Source organism: Cyprinodon variegatus, unplaced genomic scaffold (assembly GCF_000732505.1).
Source record: "Cyprinodon variegatus isolate N-32 unplaced genomic scaffold, C_variegatus-1.0 Scaffold165, whole genome shotgun sequence".
NCBI lineage: Eukaryota > Metazoa > Chordata > Actinopteri > Cyprinodontiformes > Cyprinodontidae > Cyprinodon > Cyprinodon variegatus.
The window spans coordinates 638398-656825 of record NW_015150618.1 but is presented as its reverse complement, the minus strand read 5'-3'; the positions used below and the strand labels follow the sequence as shown (position 1 = coordinate 656825).

The 18428-nt window shown below is 39.3% G+C and overlaps 1 protein-coding gene across 7 annotated transcripts in view; it reads right to left on the bottom strand.

Moving 5' to 3' along the window:
- casz1 (castor zinc finger 1) overlaps positions 1 to 18428 on the bottom strand; it is a 241870-nt gene that overhangs the window by 78176 nt on the left and 145266 nt on the right. For 2 of the 7 annotated variants that reach the window (XM_015378153.1, XM_015378152.1), the window contains exon 1: positions 13961 to 14360. The exons of 3 other annotated variants lie outside the window; for them this stretch is intronic. Coding sequence is in view for 1 of the 4 variants with exons in the window: in XM_015378152.1 (XP_015233638.1) it covers positions 13961 to 14009 (49 nt within the window). In the remaining 3 variants the exon portion in view is untranslated. Of the gene's footprint in view, positions 1 to 9109; positions 9300 to 13960; positions 14361 to 18428 lie in introns of those variants that run through there. 2 more of the 7 variants (XM_015378157.1, XM_015378158.1) reach the window with 2 other exon arrangements.

Genomic DNA, 18428 nt, shown 5'->3' with positions numbered 1-18428 from the left:
AAAGAAAGAAAGAAAGAAAGAAAGAAAGAAAGAAAGAAAGAAAGAAAGAAAGAAAGAAAGAAAGAAAGAAAGAAAGAAAGAAAGAAAGCAACTGTAGGAAGAAGGAAGAACAAAAGGAAAGACGGATGGATATACAGAAATAGTTCAGGACATAAGCAAATAATGAAAGCGAGGACATGGGAAAAGCAGTGGAGAATGACACAATGTGTGAAATAAGAAATTAGGTAAGGAAGAAAGGATAAGGAATAAGAGAAGTGAGAACATGTGAAGGAAAGAGAAATAGGAGGGAAAACAGGACAAAGGAAACAATTTATAGAGGTAGCATTCAAGGAGTGAAGAAAACAAATAGCTGAAGGGGAAACTTCTCACAGAAGGATGGAAGGACAGAATGTAGGCAGGAGGGACACAAGAGCAGTAAAGATGGGATGGCACAACAAATAAAGGAAAAGGATAGATGGACATGTTAAAGACGGACAGACACAAATTGGAAAGTAATAGGAAAGCAAGGACCCTTTTCTAGTGAAAAAAATATACAACATTTGGCTAACGCCATAGGAAAAAAAAGTCTGAACATACAATCATATTCCCATCTTCAAATGTTCTTTTTCTCAACCTCCTGATTCTAAACAATTTTACAGAACTGCTGTAGCAAAGAGAGCTTGTTGGGTGAGAAAACTGAGTGATGCAAAGCAACACAGGAGAAGACAGAGGGGGGACTTAAAGGACGTGATTTATCTGGGCTTGATTGCGTGTTAATCGAGGTTACGTGTATTAAGTGGAATCTAATTGGAACAGACACTGGCAGTCTGACAGATCGACATGATGCAGATGGATTGAGGTGGAGGTGGGGAGAGGAAGGGGGGGGTGGGGAGGGAGAAAGAGAAAGGGGATGAGGAGCAGAAGTAGAAGAAGAAAAAGACAGAGCAAAACGCTGAAAGATGAATGCAACAAATTTTTTATGAACAACAGAGAACAGAAAGAGTTTTATGACACAGAACGTAAAATATACGTCGAGAAAGGAAAGTCCTCAGCCGGGGTCGTTCCACATGCGGCTCATGATTGGTGGATAATGGAACGTGTAGAGGGGGACACACACCAGTGAGATCTGAGTGACACGATAGGACGACCCCAGTTTGCCCTCCCCCTACAGTTGCCACAAGCACTCGTTTCTGCTTTATTAGTAATGGAAGTTTAAAAAAAAATAGGAGAAAAGAGATCGAGTGGCAGCTGCTGGATCGTTTCTCACCTCGACAAGAAGACGGGCAACTGTTCCCCTGGTCTCTCTGAGTCTTCAGTGTCTCTGACATGCGACAACTGTTTCCAAAAGCTCCCTCTCCCCAAATCTGAGGCATTTAGCTCAAGGGATGAATGACACTCTCAAATGTTGCCAGAGTGACAAATCATAAAGTGGAGCACCTGTTAAGGTCAAGCAACTGCTAACTCATAGCTAATATACCAGGAAAAGAAGAAGAACTTTGTGGAAAAGGAAATTAAGACGACAGTCCCAAACATATGCAAGTCCACAATGAACAGGTCATTGTGGCTATAGATGGTAATACCGCTTCAAGACATAAAGCTGCACCAGGGAAGAAGATCTACATTAAATGAAGCCAAGATCCACACTAATATTTTCATTAGGGCTTGATTAATGGGTAGGTTGATTTTAACTCATTGCAGAAATACATACATTTTAAAATTTCTGATAAAAAAGCTCTAATCTGGTAGGTGGCAGGAATGTCCCTACAGCTCATGTGACAGAGAAGAAGACGCACCGGATGAAATGAGTTGGCCAGGACTTTAAACTGGTCGTATTACATCAATGCAAAACTGTGTTTTAGAGGCACAAACAACACTGGCGCCACTAGTCTGGTATTTATTTGGTTTTCAACTGAAATGTATTTACAGGGAAAGTAGTTGTCACTGGTTAAATATTTCTATTTTAAAAATATTCAATAATTTGTGGGGGGGAAAAATAATAACTGGGCACCAAATAGGTGCCACTCATTATTTTATTTTTTGAACCCACTAAATGGGCTCAAAATCCTGCACTTCTACTCTAGAGGCAGACTTAAAACAATAAAAACTTAACATTAAAAGGTACCAAAAATGTAAGAATGTGTCCACAGAAGTAAATAAAAGAAAAACAGATAAAGATTTTTGTAATCTAACACTGATCTGTAGGACACAGCAGCATTCAGAACTTCACTCATCAACACAAAATGCCTAAATTGTTCCAGACGTGATCCCATCATAGCGCAGAGACAGGGGAGTTGCTCCGGTCATCCCTCTGATTTGATCCTTTCTGACTGTTACACTAATGGCATTAATAAGGGGCAAAACTGCTATTTTGAAACAGAATTTCCATCCTCTAATTTGGCCAATTCTCTTATAACATGAAAGCCTTGGCAGCTGGTAGGTGGGCTTGTGTGTGTGTGTCCTACTATCTTGTAATGGATGGATTAAAGGCCATCTCTAATATAACTCTAAATGCAGCCTTATGCAATGGTGTAAAAACAAAAAACATAAGGTTGGAAATGTGACTCCTCTCCTCTAACAAGGTAAGTTACATTGACCAGCTTGCTTGATAAACCAAAAAGAGCAGCAGGCTTAGGCTTCTTAAAAAGTAATGAAATGAGCACCGAATTAGGATGAATCCACAAAAAAACCCATAAAAATTTATGATCCAAGTCTAATAAAACAAATTTGTCCTTGAGGTTCATATTTATACCACTTTATATGGATCACTGCAAAGCCAGTGTGCATATTTCCTGCATGTTTGTGTTGAATATAAGTATGCATATGTGTGTTCAGCCCTCATCAGCTGCTAACATTGAGAGGAATGACACTTTGTGATCAAGGACATGAATATCTCATTGATTTTTAGGGGCCAGCTTAACTATCCATTCCAATTGATTTTTAGCTTTGCTGGGTGTGCGAGTTATGGCAGTTTTAATGTATCATCTGTATGTGTACTCATCGCACCATTGCAAAGACAAGGTTCACAACAGGCTGTGGAAAAATGCTAATTCAATAGGGACTTTATCCTTTTTTCTTTTCTTTTAATATAAATAACAATGATATGAAGCATTAAAACATGCCTTGTGGGAACTGTTTTCCTATCTTAACTATTACCTGCTTATTTGAAATAAATATTGGTAACTAATAGTATTTTATGATGATCAGGGAAAGTTAAACCAAAGCTTTTGAATAAATATGAACCCCTATAGGCAACAGCCTTGTGCCAGTTTGCATCCGTTATGCTTTTGCAGAAAGGAGTACAAATCTCAACAGACATCCTGCAAGCTATGCCACAAACCATTGGTATGCAAAAAAAAAAAAAACACTATTTAACATTTGGCTTTTTAGTTATCTTTTTAGTTTTTAGACAAAATTGCCTACATTGAGAGAAGTGCAGCAAAGATACCTCAAATTACAGTAAATTAACAATTCATATCAACTATTAATAATCAATGATTTGGTGATGTAAGAGACAAAGTCTGGGCAATGTGATCCAAAAGGGGATCTAAAGTCATCTGTCAAGTAGAAAGTCATTAAAATAGGGGCTCGTTTTTCCTGTGCCAAGCTAAGGTTTCACTGTGCTGAGGATACATTTCTATTCTTCTGCGACATCCCGTGTTCTCATATGATATCATCTCTTTTAAGAACATCACTCTCGATGTCAGCTGTGTTTTTTTTTTCCAGTTCCAATTTGTTTCTTTTTTTTCTGGCACTCCAAACAGTTTGGATGAAGCAGCCCTGTGTGAGGTAACTGCCTTTTGTTAGGTGAAAAAGGGACTGCATAAAGTACACTTTACTCCATCTCCATCCTTTAAAAAAACAAGTCTGCTTAATTAATGTTTTACAAGTGCTGCTGTATTCTTGGTAAAAAAAAAAAAAAAAGCCTCTATCAAAGCCAGCAGGTTCAGATTACGTACGCTAATTGAAATTCTGAATTTCTAAGCCAACTTCTTTTTTTTCCTCTCTCCTCTGGCTCTCGCTCTTTCTTCCTGCTCACACAATAAAGCTGAACGTTTTGTAGTCCACAATTGGCATCAAATCATCTAAATAATATGGCCTTTTTTCTTTTTTTCCTCTGTATTCTCATGTTCTGCGAGTGGATTCATGAGACAGCTTAATAAAGCTGTAAATGCTTGGGGAAGCCCACCCTGTTGCTGCGTACACGCATCCCTGAGCCAGCACGTGTGTCTTACCTCTATCTGGGACCTCAAAGCTAAAGGCAAAGCCTTGGTTTCACTCACACTCAACAGATTTTCCCAAAGAATAAAGACGCAGAACAAAGAGGATGACTAATGCTGAAGCTGAAGCCAAAAAGTTAGACACTTATCCTATGAATTGTCATTCATGGAGCAAAAATGAATGCATTTAGTACTGGATGAATACAGGGTAATTTATAGGTTAAAGACGCGGTGGGTGCTGCAGGAACACACGGTGTATGAACAGCTGCAGGTGTGGGGAGCCTCCGTTTGGACAAGCATCACAGACTCACCAAAAAGGCACAATAGAGTGAAGAATAGTTTTTTATGCACTGGTGACAATGATCTAAGACGTAGTTGGAGATTGGATCAACTCGGATATGGAGGAAAATCTTTTATTTTAATCTCACTTCATACTCTGCGTATACCTCTGTTGGCTTCAAAGGGAGGCTTTCAGCCCCTTCCTGCCATCAGTGTTTATCTAGAAAGGTAACTGTAACAGATGATTACATAAATTATAGAGTTTAAAAAAAAATGTCACGCTTGATAACCTTTGTTCTGAGTTAATGATTGCTGCAAAAGAAAACTGCTTCTCTTTCTTTCTCTTTTATATTCACCCAAAGTCCCTCCTATCAGATAGGGGCATTATTTTATTTTCCTGTTTTGCAAGCATTATAACTTTGCTTTCTTCTTCCCCCAAGGTCAATTTCTAGTCAGGCCACACACACGCTATTTACACATGGGGCTTTTTCAGGTCAGTTCCACTGTATTTACATCAAATAATTTTTGATAAGGGATGTAAAAGACCTATAAAGTCGAGATCATAAACAGGAGAGGTGCAGCAGAAATAAGGACAAAAGATCAACGGCTGATTTTTTTTTCCCCCTCTTATCTTTGACACGTTGATATTTTTTGGATCAACTCTTGTCACTTCCTTCAAACAACAATCCTGTTTTGTTTTCTTTTTCCTTTCTGCTAAGCTGGATTTGTTATGTGAAATATAGTCAGGATATATATACACGTATATCCTGAAATATAGTCAAAACTTTGACACTTTTTCCATTAAATATGCTTAGCTGGGTTATTATTAACTGTTTTGTTTTTTTTCCACAAAATAAAAGCTGCAAAGCAATAAAGCTAGCTTGTGATTCAGCATTTTACTGTTTTTTTTAATCATTTTTTTTTCTATGCCAACAAGCTTAGTGCAGATAAACTGTGGATTATCTGATATCAAACGCAGTCAAAGCCTTTTCACAGTTTGTGACTTATTTTTTTCCATATTAATCACATCTTTGAAAAGTAAGAATATCAAAAGTTTGTTTTGCATCACAACTGAACCCAGATCAAGAAAATCATCAGCCCAGTTTAAATGAAAATTTGAAAGAATCTAAGGTGAAAATGAGGCTTTGACATTTTTAACGATAGTGATAAAAACATGTCCAAACTTGGAAAATTATAAAACCAAATTCAAGTCTTTTCTAGGGAGCACACAAACTAACTGTGGTTAGATCTAGACCTATGGCTTCGCAGTACAACCTGCAAAGCCAGCTCTTGTTTCATAGAGAAGTACCTCCCCTGTTATCTCCCCAGCACTATAATCACTTAACAAAGACTTGGGCATTTGCACAAATTAAAACATCAATAATGCATAATTGCTTTTCAGTTTTGAGCAATAGTGTCCCTGGATTGGGATGAAATACCCCCTCTGCCAATGGAAAAAAAAACTCTACCCCAGCATCTCCTATTCCACGAACAACTTAAAGAAGAAACTGTTCAGCTATGAGCAGCAACCCCACCTCCCCTGTGTTTGGCAAGCGTTTGGGATTCACTCTGGTGACGGGACAAAATGGCTGAGGCTGAGTGGGATGCAGAAGTTGTTTTAAAGCAGCAGGCAGTAAGTGGCAGTGGTGCATCAGTGCAAACAGACAACACCCTCAAGTTGCGCAGCGTGGCATCCTTCCATAAACAACACCACCGCCGTGTCCCCAACATTTATGATTTGTGGTCAGAATGGCAACGCAGGCCTGATTCCGATCCAAGTCTGCGTGTTTGCTCTACCCTCGCATGGCTAAATCTGCCCAACCTTAGTCTCTTATTTTCCCCAGATGAAAACACCAGACATCTTATATGGCTGTCAGAGAGGTCTGCCTAAAACAAGTTATATGAGAACATTACACTTGGACAGGGAGAGGAAGGGCGGGGGCATCATGGGAAAGAGGCTTTGCAACACTTCAAAACCAGGATGCTGTTTAGGCTACTGTTTAATTTAGAGAGAAAACCTCCTCCATATTTATTGCTGCAGTTGCGAGTGAAGTTGCGCTGAGTGTGGAGGAGTTAGATATCATTACCGGACTAGTAAATCCATGACCAGTACCTTTGCAGCGCCAATAGAGGACCAGTCATTCTATACAGATGGCCCCAAGGACAATTAGCAGTAATGATTGGTTGCCACATAAATGAGAAAAACTATATAAACTGCTGGACAGACCAAATGCCCCTAAGAAAAAACTAAGGGTGGCTGCTTTAAAAAATAGTTTAAAATATCTTAAGTGAGCTTTTGATAAAAGGTTATAGGTGGAAATTATCTAACCTATAGTGAAAAACTTTTAGCATCATAATTTATATCACTGGCATCATCATTTATAATTATATAACTAATTTATAAATTAGTTAGCTTCATGGGGCTAATGGCTTCTCTTAGAAAAGGCACGAGCAAATCAGAATCTAGCCTCCTCTTATAACAGCTTTACTTCCTAAACCTCATAGTGGAGTTATATAAACTCTATTTGTGAACTTTTGAAAGGATGTCAAATTTACATTAGTGTTATTTCAATGAGAAAATGATATTTTATGGAGTTCTAGTAGATTCAGAAATCTACTATACAGTATCAATCTTTGTAAGGTGAAGAGCTGAATTTGATTCTCTCTAATTAAATTTTGAAGTTAATTCAGCTGTAGTTCTTTAAAACACAGCTTGAAAACACAAAGAAACCAACTTAGAGGGAACCCAACCTTGTGGTAGTCTCTCAATCATGACCAAATACACTAGTTATAGGTTCTTCATAACATATTTGATAAAATTTGATTAAAAGATTTAAACAAAAAAAAAAATGTTGTTTGTTTTACAAAAGCATTCCAGAAATATTCTCTTATCTTGTTGTCATGAAAGTTTTCCATATTTCCATGTAGTTACACTACAAACAATAACTGCTTCTAAACTTTTAGCACAACCTTTCTTCCAAAGGCCTGCACTAAATATCATAATACATGTCCTACTGTAAGATTTAAGGAAAACACAGTAAAGATGACCTCGAATCCTTTATAATCATCACATTATCATGAAAAATAAGAGCTGAGACAAACAGCAGAGTGATGTTAAATATAATCTCCTCAATCATATCCTTTTTCCCCAGATATCTTCATCTCCCCCCTCCCTCCCTCCCGTCTCTGTCAGTTAGTCTGGCAAACAATCCCCTTGTTAGCAAACTGTTAAGACAGCCGCTTGGTATACAAATTGCGCTCGACCAAGCGAATTTGTTTTGCAAGGGTGACCTGTTTAATCATCTCATTTTCTTTGGCGGACATTTATTCATCTGGTTTCCACGGTTACCGGGAACATTAAGGGGCTACAGTAATAAGGCTGGAGAGTCAAACAGGTAATAAAAAAATTAACGCCATTTTCCAGCAGCCGAGGACAGTGGGTGAAATGAATCAAGGGAGAGGTGAGAGAAGCAGCGGTGGGGAGGGCTGGATGAGCGTCGGGGTGGGGTAGGGTGGGAGGGGGGCTCCAACATTGTCCAAACAATAAGTGGTTATTTTACTCTGTAGATCAGGTGGTGCCGTTATAGACATGACACTTTGGGCATAGAGTAGGAGAGATAAAGCTTTTAACGTGGCCCTGCTCCGGTTTTATTGTCATTTTGTGATTGCATATCAGAACAATTAAAAGTTAGTCTGAGATATCTATCAACTTTGCTCTTTTTTATTCCTCCTGTGCTTCAGAGGGAAGATAATTTACACCCCTTGCAATGCAACGTGTCAATAATAATGCAAGGAAAAACATGACATTTAGAAACCCTGGTGAGAAACCTTTTACAGTTCTCTCTGGTTGAATCATGTTTGATGCTTTTGTCATCTCACGAAAAGCAAACCCAAGGAACATCAAAGGAAAAGAAGAAAACGGAGAAAAGAGATTATAAAGATGGCTACTTTCTGACTATCACAACCGGTGACCTAGACATAAATTGAGGCAGTCCAATCCTTCATGCCAAATATAGAAAATTCCAGCACAATAGGAGAACAGGTGCTGAGGACCGGCAGAAAGTGACGAAGCTTGAGAGCTGGGTGTCTGCTGAAGGCCAAAAAAGGCAGTGAGGCACACTGCACCGACGAGGCACAAACAACCAACTGTGATTTGATTCCCTGAGTCTGATGATCGTCACCAATTTTCAGAACTAGACTCCTCAGTTAAGACAGTATTCGAACTGTAAGTGGAATAATAACCTAACAAGAGATAACAAGCAGCAAATTTTGTGCATTACTCATTTCTCCACTCCTCTCTAAAGTATGTTCAATTGAAGGCACAGGTTTGGCACTCCTGAAAATATGCACAAAAATCCCTCAACCTAACCCTTAATCATTCATATCGTCTGGTTTAACCTGTATTTGAACATTTTATTCTGGGAACACCTGTCTCCCACCCTTAAAAAAAGCAAATCGATTCAAAGTCTTTGTTGGCTGACAACTTTCTCAGACGCTTGTCTATATGGCTGAAGCTGGAGAGAGGAGCGACAACTGCTGGCGCAGAACAACTCTTGTTGAAAGGGAGAAGTAGAGATTGTCAACTGAACGGGCCTCATCCTAACACACACACACACACACACACACACACTTACAGAGAAATGTAGCGTACGCACTCTAGCATCAGATCCCTCGCGTGTCGGAAGGAGCCCTCTCCTTTCCATGCCCGGAGAAACAGACTCTCTGCAAACACGGCGAGAGTGTTTGCTCCCTTTTGAGGGTAGAAAATCCTCAAAAGGGCGCGCAGAATGGACGGCAAAAAGGCTAAGCCTTGGGTCTGAAACTGCCAACTGTTCTGCTAACAGCCTCTTAACAGGTGTGGGCTCTAGAACCATGTAATCCTATCAAGTTACAGAGTTAAAAAAAAAAAGGAAGAAATCCGACAAACTGCACGCTCCTAAACTCTTCCCCATCTTTCCCCCACCTCCTCCTCTCCTCTCTTTCTGTTGTGACAGAAGTGAACAGCTGGGCTTCAGATTTATCATGTACAGACAGTAATTATTGCTGGTGCTGCCTGCTACCGACCCAAGTGAATAGAATGTCACATGAAAACGTACACACACACACACACATACGTATATATATAACTATATGTATGTATGTACATATATATATATCATGCTTGTCTCTAAGGTCTTAAACAAATTTTTGTGTACTTTCACAAAATAATAAGGTGTAAATCCATTTAAATTCTCTTTCATTTCTCTTTTTGTGTAATCAATTTTTACTGTACCACTTTTAAATTTTGGACTATAGTTGATTCAATTTAGCCTAGATTCTTAGAAAAAAAAGTAAAAATAGTCCTTTAATCTAGCAGTTTCCGCATCATCAACCAACTACATTGAAGGAATATATTTTCTTAGATCATCTACCGTGTGCATAACATACATGGCAATAAGCCATTTCTGTTTTGTTAACCATTGCATCACCCCGCCTATAATTTTGCCCTGGGTAGAGAGCCATACGGCCATATTTAAAACAACGAATGGGCAACACGCTTCTGTTCACAATCGGTGACAGTACAGGACAGGATTATTGCCTCTGTTCCTTGATGCTACAAATATTTGTTTTAGAATTGTTAAAGGTTGGGAAAAAAATAAAAAGTTCTCATGGTATTTTCTCTCAAACACGTCTTGAATTCCTGTCAAAGAAAAGGTGGCAGAGAAGTGAAACTGAGAAATGTACACGGCACCTAAGTGAGAAGGCAGATTTGCTCTGACACCCACTCCTCTATACTTTCATTTAACTTTATTTTTTTATCACTTGTGTGTTGTACGATTAACTAAACCCCCCCCCCTAAAAAGAAAAAAAAGGAAAAGGAAAAATGGTTGATATTGGGCCATGCAAGGTGTCTTTCCGTTGTTATCTTGGATCAGTCTGACCCCACCTGCCGTTTTTATCCCTAAGATAAGCGGGTCAGCAGATAAACAATTCATTTATTAACAGTGCCAATCACTTCCTGCTTTCTTTCCCGTGGAAGTCTCATCCCACTGCCCGCTTTGTACACGTATGGGCTGTTTTCACACCTTAAAGACCCCTCCGCCACATTTAAAAGGATTAGACGCCACATTTTGTGCCGGCTTAATGTCTCTTTCAGCCGGCCTAATAAGTGTGCCTCGATAAGCGAAGCATGCAAATTCATTCATGGCCAGTTGAGACTGCGCTTTCAGACAAACGTCTTAAAGTCTTCCACTCTGCTAATTACCTCTTCATTTTTCCCCTTTTTCTCCCCTCTCTTATAAAGCATATCAACTACTAGCGATTATTCTACTCCCTGATTTTTGCATGAAATTATAATTTCATATGTTAGATTGGGATATGGAGTTGAAAAGGGAAAAAGTTGAAGAGCTTTTTTTTCTATCACTCCACATAAAAAGTAAGTTTGCGGATTGCATTGAGAATTTGAATGTCAAAGAAAATGTTTTCTCGGGTGTAAAAATTGGAATAACTTATTTTTTGTCATATTATTTTTCATCAGATTTAATTTTATTTATTTAACAAATATGTATGATCCAGGTTATCTAACTTTAGCTGTAAAATTTTAGATAATAAAGCCAGCGAAGACCCCGGGTGCAACCTGTTTATCATTCTGGAATATTTCTTCACCAAGTATTAATTAGGCCATTACTCCAGATTGGTGACGGGGAGCTTTGAGGTTTTAATTAGGTTCTGGCCACTGCATGAGTGCACAGGAGTGAAGAAAGGGGGTGGTGATGCCTCTTGCCTTGTTGCTGGCCCATATCAAGTACCCCCCTGAACACTTTTGGTTTCTGCGGCGGCACGAAGCATGGCCAGCCCACGTGCATCTGTAGTTTATTTGATCATTTGATCTCTGATGTTTCCTCTTCCTGTCACCCCCACCTCACCCCCCCACCCCAAAAAAAAGGACCAGTTGGAACGATTTCAGAATAAAAAGAGTGGGGTTAAGGTAATTATGTTGATCGGGGTCTGCGTCTGATGATGCAGTTTGTGTTCAGTCAAGATACACAGACACACACACACACACACACACACCTCCCTGCCCGCGACACGTGTGTGTGTCCTCTCCTTCTCTACCCCATCACTCGGCAAAACCAGGCAGGCACACACACCCCACACACACGCATGCATACAAAGCCCCATGTAACATCAATCAAATGCTCACAGCACCCCATAAAACTACACAAACAGTTTGCAAATCAGTGCAGCTTAGCTTAAATGTTATGGTTTCATTTTAAAATAATCTCATAAAATATAGATATTTTCAACATACTAAACAATAAAACAAAAATACTAGTAGCGAGGGCTTTGTAATGATTTTACAAATGACTAAATTACTACATTATTTAAATACATTACCAGAAAAAAATAAATGTTTTGTTAAAACAAGGTAATAAATGAGTAAAAGCGTGAGTGTTTTTGCTCGGGTGACGAGGCGATACTAATCACCTTGTTGCTGAGGAGCACTCTTCCCTGACAAGGCTCCTTAGAATACGAGGATCCCCCAGGAGGAATCGGCACCAAAGAGGTTAAAGACAATGACTCGTATTTTTTTTTTTTTTCAAACCCCCCCACCCTTTTTTTTTCTCCAAACGTCTCCCTGTTAAATTTATTTCAAAACTCTGTTAATCTGCTGTACACAACATTTCCATTAGCCCGACCCGGCCCCCTAATAAAAATTCCGGGCTAGTTTAATTAAAAAATGTAAATTTACTGTCATCCAAGGAGCAGCAGAAAGAGGAGTGCAACAGCATACTTTATTGCTTAAGACATCAAATTGATTCAGGTTATTGCTAAATTGTGATAAAAGGTTATTGAGGCCCTTCAGACCTGGGCTTGTTTTTTTTCTCACCCATTTCTCTTTTTTTCGTGGAGGGCCGTAAACGATGGAGAGGTGCCACAAAGGGGTTAATGAGACAAGTCAGTGAGGAAAAAAGGCAATCAACATTATGACTCATAAGAGATCAGAAAAACATTTTCCATGGCCACAAAAAGTTTGAAATTAGGGAGTGTCTCAATAACAGTTGAACTTGTTTGTTATTTCAATAGACGAAGCAAGTCAACTTAAAGAGCAAAAATAACGCGCCATCGCTGGTGACGGGGATCTCCTGAACAGTATCTCTATGCTGACTGTTATTCTACTTGACACATTAAGATTTTAATTTGAAAAAATTAGTTAAAGTCAATGTAGTAGCGAGGTCCAAAAAAAAGTGATATAAATTAATTATAGATATCTTAAATAAAAACCTGCAGCAAGGCATATGGAAAAACAGTCATAGTTGAGTATTTAAATATTTTCAAATGTATATTTTTTTCCATTTCATATTATTATTATTTATCATAATAGAAAAATATAATATTTTCCTAAATATTTTCAAATTAACCATTTTATAAACAGGACAGATGACATGAAAGAGAGCTAAAATGAAAATGTCCCAAATAAACTTTAGTAGTGAATGGAACAAGCAACACATTAATGCTACCTTATAATATGAGTTATTTTAAAGCACACACAAGCATGCATAAACATATTCTCATCTAAAAGCCTCCTGCAAGTACCTCGGAGAGAAGTGAATGAGGCTTACAAAGTGTAATCCAGTTACAACGGGACATGTGCGTCTTTTTAAGCGTACGCAATTTTTAAAAACCTGGCAGCTGCTGAATTTAACATTTAATATTACAATTACCTTCCATATTTTAACTTTTTCTATACACAAATCTTAAAAAAGTAATTGTTCATGCTTCTTTTATCTAAAATGTAATTGCTTTTTATTTACTGTTAATATGGCAGTACTAAATAGAGGTAGCTGAAAGGTGTGAGCTTTCCTTTACATGTGTGACAACATAAGCAGCACAACAATTTGTTTGCTTCGTCCCCTTGGCAACAAACCCTCAGGCCATTCAGGCTGCCCTTCTGGCACTGCCAGCGTCTCTGTGGGTCAAAGCGATCATACCTGTACTTTGTATTTCTAATTAAGAAAAAAAAATAAGGAAGAGAAAGAGCAGGAAAATAAAAGGAGGGACATTATGATATTTAATTATAATGAAAAGGAGAAAAAAAACCTCCCCTAATAGGGAGTAATGCCGGTCCTAGAATAAACACACACCCTGACAGGAGAAAATGAAACTTGCTTTGTGAAGTTTCCTCACATGTGTGCTATATGTCTCACATCATCACGAGCTGTGTGCTGGAAAAACGACCACTCATATTTGATATTGCAGTCACCTTTGGGTGCTGTCAAAGAGCTATAAATAAGGGTGTTGGGAGACCTGGGTAAACGTACAGAGCTGGTACATTGTTTAATCATGAACAGCTTCCTCTCTCTCTCCCTCTCTCTCCCTCTGTAACTCTTTCTGTATATTTAACCAGAGATAAAAAGTCACACCTTAAACTGTCAGCTAATAAAACACATTTAACAAAAAAAAAAAAAGAGAGAGAAAGAAAAGAAAGAAAGCAGAGTACTCACCATATTCAGGGAAGTCGAAGTTAAATCCTCTCAGACATGTAACTTTCATAATATTACTCAAACTCTTGTTAGACAGTCATTCAGGTGGTGGCTGGCGGAGGGGGGGAAATAAAGCGGAAAAGTAACTAGATGATAAAAAAAGAAGGGTTCCTTCAATCAAGCACTAAACTCCTTGACATGTAATCTGTCAATAGTTTGTTGCTGAGATAATGCCGGCTGCCACGAGCGGATTTGATTGGCAGCTTAGGTTCTGGCCCCTCCTTCCTGTGGTTTGACGAGGAGGCGGGGGTGAAAGAATATGGAGCCTCCCCCTTCCCTGCTCTTGCTCTCTGTTGCTCTCTTTCCCATACATACACACTCAGCTTCTCACACACACGCAGCCGGAGCTGTTGGTGATGTTGTCTGAATAGGCTGATAGGAAATTATGGCAGAGGAACCGGAGCACTTTTTTCTCTCCCTCCCTCAGTGGGCTGGCCTTTCCATCTTTGTGGTCTTCTAGCCTTTCAACTCTCTTGGGGTGGAGCCACCGCTGCCTGTATTCAAATGAGGGGAGAGCTACACTTTGTTAAAAAATTATAAAAAAGGGGTAAGAAGGGTTATTTACAAACCTAATAAAGGATTTTTTTTTTTTTGGTAATTTGTTTTTATAGTGACAATGCAAAAAAAACAACTGTGATTAATTGCAAAAGCAGAAGTAAGAGTGCTTTATTTGTTAGCAAGAAGTGTAGGTGAAAGGATATTTCTGAATAATTCTCAAACTTCTTGCAAAAAAATAACTTCATTCAAAGCAAATAACTCTTTCACTTCTCTCTCAAAACAGGAATCCTCTGTTTCGGTGCTTAAAACCTTCATTTACAAAGAGAGAGTGACTCTTTCTGCTTTCCTCTACAGAGATAAGCTATCAGTTTTCATTGTAATTTCAGGTGAAATGATAAATGACGGCCGTTACCAGGTGACAATGAATACTTTATAAGACAAACCCCTTATTTGCCTGGCAGTTTCTTCCGCAGTGGCATGCAAAGCACCTCTGAACCATTTGTACATAAAAGCCGATGCACTGTAAACATGGTGTGGTGTCAAGAATGTGGCATTTAAAGAGTGACAGGAAATAGCAAAAAACTTTACATTTTTAAATTGACTATGTATTTCTATATTCTTGCAGTAATTTTTTTTTACTAATAGGTGTGGCATATGTAGCATTTATGGGTTAGAAGAAAAGAGGAAATGCACAACTTTATGGCTGTGAACCATTATACAGAGATACAGACCCGTGGCTTCAGTTCCTGTCAAAGGAGTGCAAAGTATGTACAGTACATAAAAACAGGTTTTGGCTGATTCTGACATTATGATGACTCATCTTGGTAAATGGTGAAAAAAAACCTTTTGTCTCCACCTTCTTCTTTACCCACATAAAGGAAAAATATCCATAAAAGAGTTTCTGTCAGGCTCCACCCTTGTCCTAACATTGTACTGTAAATAATACTTCAGGTTTTCTTTTCTTTGTTTTTTAAAAGCCAAGTTAAACTTGAATTGTTGTTGTTGTACATGACCTTCAGAAATGGAAATGTTTTTTTTGTTTTTTTTTTGTTGCGTGCCTGTTTAACTTGAAAACATGCATTAACATTCACCAATGCCACTCGCTTGCATATTTTTTCGAATACAAAATAATTTAATTGTTAATTAATTCAGCACAAATCCCCTAAATGATGTATTTGTAGATAAGTCAGCACCTACTATAGTCTCTGTGATAATTTTAACTTCTGTCCAACAGTAACACACATTAAATGCTAATATAGGCCTACTTCAGAGTAATGTCACCAACGCATGCTGCCCTCTCAGCATAGGTAAACTCTAACTGTAACTACTAACAGCATAATATGAGACAGATATCTGTGAAGAAAATCAAACTCCCCTGTCTCCTACCAGTAATTCTCGTGTAATTTTTAAAAGTTCACCACTGCCAGGCCAAAATAACCAATCAGAGCAGGGTTGAGTGTCATAGCAGCATAAATCCCCCTTATTTAAGCGATGCTCACACCATCAGCTTTGCATCAGTGGTAGTGCAGTACATGGTTGATGTTTCATGCCAACAGAATATGTGACATAGCTGTTAATTTGCCTTTATCGGTGACCCAGCTAACTTACTAACCAGCGTTCTCATGGCAGGCTCTGCCGTGGGGGAGGAGCTATGGAGAGAGAGCTGTAGCGGAGCAGGGAGGAAGGGGAGGTTAGGTCCACAGTTTTTTCAAAACTCCTTACTGTAGCTTTGATTGTAATAAATTACAGAAAAAAAATTGCGACAAAAACTCCTTCCTTTAATGTTGCCTTTTTTCAGTTCTCCTGTTTTTGTTACACCAGTAATAGTATATCACACACGTCAGCACTTTAGGGGGGCAGTAATGTGCAAGAAGATTTGTTGGAGATTAACAGCATGTATTTTTCATAACAGGGTTTGAGACAACGGCTGGTGAAGTTTTCTCCAGGGGGGGCTATAACTTTAAAATAGACATATACTAAAAACCAATCAAATGTATACTAAGGTATCACACCAGTAAATTTACGTGAATGCCAACAACAAAAAACATCCATCCATCCATTTTCTGTCACGCTTATCCCTGTTGGGGTTGCGAAGGGTACAGAAAACAACATTATATACATTTCTGAAAAGTGCTCTAAATAAGTAATACCTTTCTTAATCCATGCTGGGACAGATCCCGAATTTTGAAAAAGGAGGCAGGGAAAGCAGAATAAAGAGTTAGCTGCGCTGCATGCAGTTAGTCAAGCATTGTAGCTAAACCAGGGGCTGGTAAAAGACAGAGGCCATTTCTCATTTCACTAGAATACGAGTACGGACTTGTGTTCTCGCCAAGTATGTTCTTGAGAAGAACACAGGAAAGTCTGGACTTGGTGAGAACGGGAGCATGCAGCATAAATATGGGTCAATTGGAACAGAAGCGTACTCGTGACGTCAACACAATCTCGTCTCATCTAGAGCTGCTTTTCACCTCCTGTTATTAACAGTCTCTATGTAATAACTAATTCTGACTTTTTCATTTAGTGGGGGAATAACAATGAACACAGTTAGATAAACACAAATCAAATGAACATTTTGCCAAATAAAACAAAAACAAAAATCGCAATCAGAGCCAGCGGCCCTTCACACAGGGCTATGCCGAGAGAGGGCTGCTATAGACGGGCTGCGGTAAGCCCTGGCTGCCGTTAGCTTTGGAGCTCCGCTGGTTGCCGTGGTCCTCTCAACTTTGGAAATCTTGTTTTAATTATGCATTAAATCGGTAAATGTGCAAATAGTGATGCTTTAAAGCATAATATTCTCGCCTCAAATTATCTTAAAATGTACTTTTACAGAACAACAGAAACAGAAAAGAGAATTTTTAACTTTCAATGGAGCGCTTCATTGAAAGCTGCTGCTGCCGCAGTGCATGCTGGGACAGCTGTCAATCTCAAGAATGGACAAGTCTGTTCTGATGCATACTTGATAAAGAGGGCGGGGCGAGAACAACATCCAGGGATTTGGTGCGTTCTCGGTCTGGCGTTCTCGGCAATTGGAACAGTGTTCGAGCTTAGGCTGATGAGGTGTCACGAGCACACGAGCACTCGAGAACGCTCAAGAATGCATACTGAGAAACGGCTTCAGTGTACCATTTCCAACTGTCTTAGGACTGCTGATTAATTTTGATGCTTGGCTGGTCAGAACCAAGCGATTTCACCTCCAGCTTATCTTGGTAAGTTCTCCGCTCAAATGGTGTTGCTTTAAGGGACTTCACAGAGTTAAAATTTTCTTGCACCATTTCTCTCCCTCTACAATTGACTCCAATTTCTGCGACTCAACTTTTTTTGGGGGTTTTTTGTGCTGCCCCAGTGCTGAGCCAGGGGAGCAGTCTGGGGATAAGGGTCTTGCTCAAGGAGCCATTTGCAACCTGTGTTTGTCAAAACCAGTGATGGGAGTAACGGCGTTGAAAGTAACGGCGTTATTAACGCCGCTACCTTTTTTTAGTAACGAGTAAGCAATATGATTACTCTTATTGTAACTATAACGCAGTTACAATTGCCAACACCCCGTTACTGCACGTTACTCAGGTTGCACAATTAACCTTTTTTCATGATAGGTCTCGTGCGCGCGTCATGAGAGAGGGAGAGGATGGAGAGTGAGGAGGACTCCAGCGGCAAAACAGTGCTTTCCAGATGGAAATACTGGTGTTACGTCGAGCTGCGTTTCCCCATCAGATACGGTTTCCCCTGCATCTCCGCACAGCGCGGCGGCACGATTCACTGGGCAAGCGTCAGGAAATGCGCATGCCCGCTAAAGGCGCGTAACAGCCGCCATGTGCTCGCACCACAGGGGAACTACAGAGAGCGTGAACGATCATTAGCCTATATGGAGAAAGAGAGAAATATGGATGGATGGATGGATGGATGGATGGATGGATGGATGGATGGATGGATGGAT